Source organism: Thalassophryne amazonica, chromosome 16 (genome assembly GCF_902500255.1).
Source record: "Thalassophryne amazonica chromosome 16, fThaAma1.1, whole genome shotgun sequence".
In the NCBI taxonomy this organism is placed as follows: Eukaryota; Metazoa; Chordata; class Actinopteri; order Batrachoidiformes; family Batrachoididae; genus Thalassophryne; species Thalassophryne amazonica.
The window spans coordinates 40,949,919-40,959,513 of NC_047118.1; the positions used below are offsets into that span (position 1 = coordinate 40,949,919).

Genomic DNA, 9,595 nt, shown 5'->3' on the forward strand with positions numbered 1-9,595 from the left:
GAATTCAGAGAATGATATATATATATATATATATATATATATATATATATATATATATATATATATATATATATATATATATATATATATATATATATAAATACATCTAAATGTGGGGACACATAGTACCAGTGCACTCTCCCAGACTTGGCCTTCGCTCTCAGACTGCAGGCTTACTTGTAGTTCCTAGGGTTTGTAAGAGTAGAATGGGAGGCAGAGCCTTCAGCTTTCAGGCTCCTCTCCTGTGGAACCAGCTCCCAATTCAGATCAGGGAGACAGACACCCTCTCTACTTTTAAGATTAGGCTTAAAACTTTCCTTTTTGCTAAAGCTTATAGTTAGGGCTGGATCAGGTGACCCTGAACCATCCCTTAGTTATGCTGCTATAGACGTAGACTGCTGGGGGGTTCCCATGATGCACTGTTTCTTTCTCTTTTTGCTCTGTATGCACCACTCTGCATTTAATCATTAGTGATCGATCTCTGCTCCCCTCCACAGCATGTCTTTTTCCTGGTTCTCTCCCTCAGCCCCAACCAGTCCCAGCAGAAGACTGCCCCTCCCTGAGCCTGGTTCTGCTGGAGGTTTCTTCCTGTTAAAAGGGAGTTTTTCCTTCCCACTGTAGCCAAGTGCTTGCTCACAGGGGGCCGTTTTGACCGTTGGGGTTTTACATAATTATTGTATGGCCTTGCCTTACAATATAAAGCGCCTTGGGGCAACTGTTTGTTGTGATTTGGCACTATATAAAAAAATTGATTGATTGATTGATTGATTGATGTTATAGGTTTTTTTTTTTTTATTTGGATGGAGTGAGCCATTTGACGAAACATTCAGGCTGGGTTACACAAAAAGCAAATGCAAAAATTGTGAAGAAAACCATATGATCCCTTTGAAATGAATGCTAATATCTATGAACTTCAACTGTCGGTTGTCACAGGGAGCTTGTACACAAGCAACAGAATGTAAAAATAAGAATGTTTTAAGTTTTAAAGAGTACAGAGAAAACAGAACATACCACAATAATCCAGCAAAACAAAAGGAACAAGGTAGGAACTAAGATACCTTGAGGTGATGAACTAATTGAGGGCAGGTGCTTAATTGAATAAGAAACTCAAGTTGTGGGAAACCAAAGGACAGCAGAGGGAGACAGAGAACAGAAAGAGTGAAAGAAAGAGCGACCACAAAACAACAAGGCAGAACTCAAGTACAACTGATTACTAAAAGAAAGGAAGAGCCAGAGGTGGAAAACCCTGCCTTAAGGGAGTAAAAGTCCAACTGAAAAGTAAAAGTCTAATTGCACCTAAAACAGGTGATTTCACTGATAAGCTCGTCTACGCACCTGAAGAGGTGAACTCATTAGAATAAGCTGGTTTAGTGGGTGGATGGAACAAATATGTAGAAGAACTTTTAGTCATAGAATTTGGGGATTTTCACCTCTGGGATCTGTGCATCCGAAAATCCTCTACTACAGTACAAAAACCTAACACAAAGGAAACAAGACAAATACTAGGGGTGGACTGTGATGCCAGTTTTTAGTTCAGTGCTGAAGCCTGTTGATTGGTGTTGGCATTTTATGCAAATCTGTGATGCACATAAACTCTACTAAAGTGCTATAAAGTCAGTAGAAGCCACCAGTGCTGATTGCATGTTTCTTTGTGGCATTCTCTTCCCCAGGCCTATCATCAAAATGGAGCTTCCTGACTATCCTATTCCAGAGCTGGATGTCACCTTGCAAGAACTAGCCCGTGTCCTTCAGCTCATACTGACCCCTGACCTTTATCACGAGTTCAAAATTACACTAGAACAGCAGCGGAAACTCCTTGAAGATGCCCAACGCAAATTTGAATCTCGTGTTGTCAGTCAAGAGAATTGGGTGACTCAACAGTTCAAGGGCAGTCTGTTGGCTTGTGCTGATCCGCTGCCCACTTCCACCGCGCTCCCTGTTGTTTTACCTCCATCCAAGGTAAAGACATGTACCCAGCTGGAGAGGGCAGCTGCTCTCCTCTGGGCAGCAGCAAAACTGTACACTGAACCCAAGTTGTTGGAGGGTGAAGTTCCACTGGAGCGCACTCAGCAGTCTGAACTGTTTGCTGCCAGTCGGATTCCTGGCAAACATCAAGATGATATCAAGGTGAGGTTTTTGGGAGGACTGACTTGCACTGTCAGAATCAATCTTTCAGACCTTCTTTCCTGATAACCCACCCTAACATATTCATTTAATAAGTATTAACATTACATTGTCATTTTCAGGTCTACCCACATAGCCTCCATGCCATCATCACCTGTGCTGCAGGAGTGTTCCCCATTGACATACTGCAGCATCCCAGCAATGATGGACCAGTTTCAGCTCGACCACTCATTGATATCTATAACGTCTTGGCTCAGGTGATGAACCAACCCAAAGCAGGAACCCAGAATGATCCCTCTGCTATTTGCAGCCTGTCAGCCCTTGAGCGCAAAACTTGGGCTGGAATCAGAGAACAGATCCTCAATCACGGAGGAGTTGCAGCAGCATCACTGGGCATAATGGAGAGTGCTGTACTAACACTTTGTCTGGAGGAGCAGAATGCTCCCACTGAGCTCGCTGATACCCTCAATGCAATAATGCTTGGAGGAGGAGGATCCTGTCTAAGACACTACGACAAGGTATTAGAGATCTAGATAGCTTTAAAAAACAAACAAGCAAACATGACAAACCACATTCATAAGCTAGCCCTCACACATATGTAGGTACCTCTGAAAAATTGTGCTAATTATAACACTATTTTGATTTATTTATTGACAGGTGGTGAATCTGGTGGTGTTCGCAGACAGCACAGCTGGAATCATGTTTGAGCACAGTGCCGTGGACGGGATGGTTGCAGCTCTTGTTACTGATCGTATACATTGCCTGTCTGAGACAGTTGATCTAAACCTGCTTCATAATGGCATAATAAATGCAAATGTGCCTGTCACAACAAACAATTCCATTTATATTCATCCTGTTTCGTTAGCATTTCCCTTGCAAGAAATCGACATTATGAAGTTAAGCCCAGAGTTAAAAGCATCACACTCAGTCCTGACTTTCACTGTGTCGTCTTATTCTGATGTGTTTTCCACTCTCCAAAGCCAAAGAGGACTGTATGATGCTTGGATCAACTTCTCCTTGCAAGCTTCTCTGATGCAGACTCTTGGGGACTCTGCTGCCAGCCATATTCTTGTCACGCCCACCCATATGCGGCACTACAAGCATGGTCGCTGTGATCCTACATACTCACTCACCATTCATTCCCGCAAGTTTGTAGGAGCTTTGAAATCATCCACTGGCTCAGACAACGCATTCCAGTCTTCCACTGACATCATGCGCTTGTTCCATGTAGCATTTTTAGAGCATAAGAACCTCATCAGGAACACCAAAATTGGCCAGGCCATTGGCCCCCATATAGCTGCTCTGCGCCAATCTCTACCACCTGGTAATCCACTAAAAAAGTTCCTGGACCCCTTTGGATGTCCATCTGTGTACCTCACAGGCACAAATTTGATGGAAGGTGTGGAGTGTGGGGTAGGCAATGTCTATGCTCAAGACCAATTGGCTGTAGCCTACCTTGGGAAGGCAGACAAAGTTGGCATTGTACTTAATGGAAAAGGGATTTTTGCTCAATCACTGGGAAAACTTCAAGAAAGATTGAAGGTAAACTTGAAGTTAGTGATGCTCGTAGCTCTAAAATATGCAATTGCATGCCAGATGGGAGGCCTACAGTGTCTACTTCAGCAGGGTCAACCGGGGGAAGTGAATGGAAGTTTGCAACAGTGTAGAGATCCCCAAAGCAAAGGCAAAGCCGCTGTTCATGCTACTCCTTATGCCAGTCCAAACTATACTCTCGTAATCCATGGTGGTGCTGGTGAGGAAATGATGCTGAACACCTACGTGATTGGTGTTATTGAGTTTTCTCTGCAAACAGCTTTAACACTGGGATCCCAAGTACTTCAACAAGGTGGCAGTAGTCTAGATGCAGTGCAACGGTCAGTGCAGGCTCTGGAGGATTGCTTTCTCTTCAATGCTGGTAAAGGCTCAGTATTCAACAAAGATGGCAAAAATGAAATGGAAGCAACTCTTGTTGATGGCAGCACAATGAGGTCAGGATCTGTTGCTTGTGTTGAAAGGGTGAAGAATCCAATAAAAGCAGCCAGATGTGTCATGGAGCATAGTTCACATTCACTCATTGTAGGAGATGGAGCTCAGGAGTTTCTGCAAGTGGTGGACAAGGAGAAGTTTGTAGGCCCAGAATATTTCTACACTGACATACGCCACAGACAGTTTAAAGAAAATGCCAGTGGTGGAAATACCCCAAAAATGAATCACCCTCAAACAGTTGGAGCTGTAGCCCTGGATCAATGCAATCGGTTGGCTGCTGCTTCATCCACGGGTGGGTTAGTTGGGAAACTGAAAGGGCGAGTTGGTGATACAGCAGTAGTAGGCGCTGGAATATATGCTGATGATATGTTGGCTGTTACTTGCTCTGGTGATGGAGATGTATTTCTGAGACACACTGTTGCTCAGAAAATAGCCAGTCTCTATCATCACAAGGGATACACCCTGAGGCAGGCATGCAGAGAACTGATGAATGAAAACCTAAAAGGGTTTTGTGCAGGAATCATTGCTGTGGACACTAAAGGTGAAGCAGTCATTGAAACTAATGCTGGTGCAATGTTTGTAGCCTCAATGATCAATGGTATTGCACAAGTCGAAGTCAGCAGGCCCATGAAGACCTTCTCTGATGTGATTTGGGAGACAGATAAACTGGTTGCTTTCCTGCATTCCAATCCCTGGACCCCTGGGTCAACAATTTTGATGCAAAAAACACTTAGCTGCAAAACCAGCATTTTCCAGTTGGCTATACCAGAGTTTGTGGCCATGCTACATGGAGCAAGGGATGTGTCAAGCTTACTATGCGAGCGACTGGGAGTGCAGCGTTGTGCCTTGGTTTTTCATCCAACTTCTGATCAACCAGCACAAATCAGACTTCTCCCACTCCATGGTGTTGGCTCTGAATGGCAACCCCATCTTGCTGAAGAAGAGGAATTTCAGTCTTATAATCTTGGGTACTGCACCTCAAGGAATGGCCCATGTTGGGATGATGATGCACTGGCCCAGGTTCAAGCTCAAATTAGAAATCAGTTGCCAACACCAAATGCGCCATCTTGTTTTGACTTTTATGGAAACCCTTCCCACGATAACCTGTTTAGCCGCATTGTACGTGGAGAGCAGAAACAGTGGAGAGTGTGGGAAGATGGTGAACATGTTGCCTTTCTAACACCTTACCCAAACACCCCTGGAGTAACTATTGTGGTGCCTCGCAAACCACTACCTAGTGACATCTTCAGACTGGCGGAAGCTGACTACACAGCCCTAATCTTAGCCACTTATAAAGTTGCTCGACTCTTGGAAGAGGCAATGAAAGCTCAAGGTGTTGCACTGATCTTTGAGGGCTTTGAGATTGACTATGCTCACGCCAAGTTGTTTCCACTGATACCTTCGCAAGATGAAACTAAACCTGCTAAATTGCAACTAAAATGCTTCCATAGCTACCCTGGATATGTATCGTCATTGGATGGACCTGCTGCTGACCCTGAGGCTCTTAAAGAGATGCACTTAAAATGCACCCAGATCAAGCCTCCTCGTTCCTGGGAACACCCTCAGTCTCACTCCGCAATTGCTATCAAGAGCCAGTGGTATTGCAATCTGTTCCAGATTCAAAATACGCTTTTCCACAGCACGGTGGAATATTTCCAGAAGTCCTGTCAGTATGCCTATGCACTGACCCCTCTCACCACAGACACCATCTCATCTCCAATGGGCTTGGGATCTGATTCAGAACCAGTTTCTGTTCACCTGCTGGGCCAAGACATCTATTTGGCTGACTCAATGCAATTTGTGCTCGAGTACTTGCTTCGTTTCCAAGATAACCTGGCAGGGACCTATTACATATCTACCAGCTTTCGAGGTGAAGATCCAGATTCAACACATTTGAACCAGTTCTTCCATGTGGAGTGTGAACTGCTGGGTGACATGAATGATGCCATTCACATAACAGAGCAATATTTGGCCCATCTCACCAAGACCATGTTGAAGAAACACTCTGACATAATCCTCAACACTGCTGGGACCCTTGCACATGCAACAGACATGCTGAATAAGCTGAAGAGCGGAACCCCATTACCAAGAGTACCTCTAGACCAGGCTATTCCCATGATGCCCTCTGCTGACTGTGTAGAGTGGGTGCAAGACAGCCAGCCCCAATTTGGTAGAAAGCTAACTCGCAAAGGAGAGCAGATCTTGATAGAGAAATACGGTGGTGCTGTTTGGTTGACTGAAATGGATCATCTGTCAGTTCCATTCTACCAGGCATATGTGGAGGGCTCAGGCCAGAACAAAGCCAAAGCTGCTGACCTGTTACTGGGTTTAGGGGAAACTGTGGGCCTTGGTGAACGCCATTCCACCCCTGAGATGGTACAGGAGGCCCTCAGGCATCATGCAGTGCCAGAGCAGTCTTACAAATGGTACATTACCATGCGCCAGTTGAAACCAGTCCTCAGCAGTGGATGGGGCATGGGGACGGAACGCTACTTGTGTTGGCTCCTTCAGCATGACGACGTCAGAGATATGCATATCATACCCAGGATGAAGGGAACAAAGTACATGCCCTAATCTTTAATATTCTACAGATTTTCAGGCCCTGAGATGTGATATGGTAGTCCCGAGTTTGGAAATGTCATGGCAGAGCAAGCATTCGACATAATCACAGAACATCATCAAAAAGCAGTTAATTTATACTATCACATTGAAGTTATAAAATATACAATATGTCTTATGTTAAACTAATGCTTTTCTTATCATTTTGTTGATATCACTTTGTCTTTGGGGTAGGTGGGGTTAAACTCTTAATAATAATATGACTTTATTTGAGGCTACAGGAAATGATTACTTCTTTAAATGAGCGACACTTGCTTTTAAAACACTTTTACATACAAACTCACATAAACAATTCAAATTTGTCGTAATAATGATACTTTTGTTGTTTGTTTCTAAATTGATCAGAACTTTCTAAGAGCCTGTTTTTCTGACTTTTTTTTTTTACAGATATTACTGATGTAAGAAAACTGATGTTCAACAGCTTATTTAAGTTGTAACATTATTTGTCAACCGGATTGTGAAAATCACTTTCAGATAAACGTGTTTCAGATCTTTTTTGCACTTCATTGACAAGTGGACGCTTTGTTTGCATTTGTATGTGTCTTTTCCTTTTGGATGATGATGATATGTTTCTGCGTTTGCAGTCGTTAGTATTGTGGTACATTATATATTATGACTGCAAAATGAATAGTAAAGATAGAACTTAAAGCTACAGTGTGGCGGATTTAGCGGTGTTTACTAGCAAAAACAGAATATAGCATTCATAACCATCTGTTCATTAGTGTATAAATACCTGCAACAACTAATCAGTATGCTTTCATACACTTAGAATGAGCCCTTCATATTTACATGGGAACTGCCCTCATCATGGAGGCTGCCATGTTGATACGGTAGCCCTAAAGGCACATACTATTTCTGTTTTTTTGCTTGTTTTGTTTGTTTGTTTGTTTGTTTATTTTGTAGTACTGCAGGACAACTGAAGGAAACAAAAAACATCACTGGTTTCTCATCTATAAACAGTCTACTTGTTGCTCATGCAGGCTTTTTGAGACCCCCTCATTTTTTTTACACAGAGGATCATATATATTGCTTATCACAAGACACTTTTTTCACTTCTGCCAAAGAAGTGGAAAAAAAAAATGAAGGGAAACAAAATCATGACAAGCGATAGTTTAATTTAAACTGCAATCTCACCACTAGATGTCACTAAATCATACATTCTGTGGCTTTAAATTTGCTTTGAATTCTTGTTTTATAGCGTGTTGATCCATACAATCCTTTTCAGGTGAAGTGATTTTATTATTATTATTATTACAAAGAACAAGCAATGCCAGCAAAATATGATGTTGAAATGTGTAACTGCTGATCGCAAATGCTCTATTATTAATTATGAGTTAGATGCCTTTGCATTGTCGACCAATATGTAATGATAGTTATTTTCCTTATTTACCACTTTTTTTTAGATACAAATGGTGATTGATCCTTTAAGCCTCCAATGAAATATCTGTATTTTTTTATGATGTAGTGCTGAATTGTTTTTGTTTTAAAACCTTTATAGAGGCTAATCATACTCAATAAATGGCCATCAGTATTGATTACTGGTCTGGCTACTGTAAGTTTCTGACTATAGCACGCGTGACCTCTGCTGACTCCACTGGTAGTCACTGACACAGAAAATCACCAAATAAAAGTGTTGATGTCATGTTTCAAACTCAGATAATGTAGGAGGGCACAAAGAGAAGATAGTTAAGAATGTTATTTGGAAAACTGGCTCTCAGCTTTTGGCTCATCTTGACACCAACTTCTTTTCAACTTATGTTTGTAATATATTGTCAAAATGATGACGATGTTGTTGTTGATGATGATGTTGATCAATAAAATACAGTAATGTCTCCTGGCTACATCAGCACTTCTGCCATCTTAATCAAACACAAGTGCTACATTATCAATGCAAGCTTTGATAATTCTACCACCGCCACCTGTCCTCTTGGCTTTTCAACTTCAAAATGTAACCCAAGGCCTACCATTGTAATCTGTCATCTCTTTTGAGTTTTGCTGTCCACTGACATACACACAAATGGGGCCATGTGGCTGTGCCATCTGAACAAAGCAATAGTAGATATTTTTCCCCACATCCAGCCAGCAGGCACTTATAGGGGACTCTATTGGTGATTGCAAGCATCATATCACAATGCTGTGGAAATACCAGTGCAGTTCAAAATCACACACTATGTGTTGTGTCCCATGATGGACTATGGATTTGTCCTTGATAGATTTCTGCTTATAGTGCAGCGGACAAGAGAATATTCAATCAATCAACTTTTTTCTTGTATAGCGCCAAATCACAACAAACAGTTGCCCCAAGGCGCTCCACATTGCAAGGCAAGGCCATACAATAATTATGAAACACAGTCTACGTCTAAAGCAACATAACCAAGGGATGGTCCAGGGTCACCCGATCCAGCCCTAACTATAAGCCTTAGCGAAAAGGAAAGTTTTAAGCCTAATCTTAAAAGTAGAGAGGGTATCTGTCTCCCTGATCTGAATTGGGTGCTGGTTCCACAGGAGAGGAGCCTGAAAGCTGAAGGCTCTGCCTCCCATTCTACTCTTACAAACCCTAGGAACTACATGTAAGCCCGCAGTCTGAGAGCGAAGCGCTCTAATGGGGTAATATGGTACTATGAGGTCCCTAAGATAAGATGGGACCTGATTATTCAAAACCTTATAAGTAAGAAGAAGAATTTTAAATTCTATTCTAGCATTAACAGGAAGCCAATGAAGGGAGGCCAACACGGGTGAGATATGCTCTCTCCTGCTAGTCCCCGTCAGTACTCTAGCTGCAGCATTCTGAACCAACTGAAGGCTTTTTAGGGAACTTTTAGGACAACCTGATAATAATGAATTACAATAGTCCAGCCTAGAGGAA

The 9,595-nt window shown here is 42.4% G+C and overlaps 1 protein-coding gene across 1 annotated transcript; it reads left to right on the forward strand.

Moving 5' to 3' along the window:
* The first annotated feature begins 1,511 nt into the window (after nucleotides 1–1,511).
* LOC117528325 lies at nucleotides 1,512–7,770 on the forward strand. The gene is made up of 3 exons (XM_034190940.1): nucleotides 1,512–2,127; nucleotides 2,247–2,642; nucleotides 2,782–7,770. Exons 1-3 carry the CDS (start codon nucleotides 1,642–1,644, stop codon nucleotides 6,682–6,684), a joined length of 4,785 nt encoding a protein of 1,594 aa, XP_034046831.1. The 5' UTR covers nucleotides 1,512–1,641; the 3' UTR covers nucleotides 6,685–7,770.
* The last annotated feature ends 1,825 nt before the right edge of the window (nucleotides 7,771–9,595 follow it).

Bases quoted from the DNA above. Each gene is read 5' to 3' on its own strand.
- LOC117528325 (XM_034190940.1), top strand. From the start codon at position 1,642: ATGTTTCTTTGTGGCATTCTCTTCCCCAGGCCTATCATCAAAATGGAG. The intron at 2,128-2,246 runs GTGAGGTTTTTG...TGTCATTTTCAG, and splicing joins AACATCAAGATGATATCAAG to GTCTACCCACATAGCCTCCA. The intron at 2,643-2,781 runs GTATTAGAGATC...ATTTATTGACAG, and splicing joins GTCTAAGACACTACGACAAG to GTGGTGAATCTGGTGGTGTT.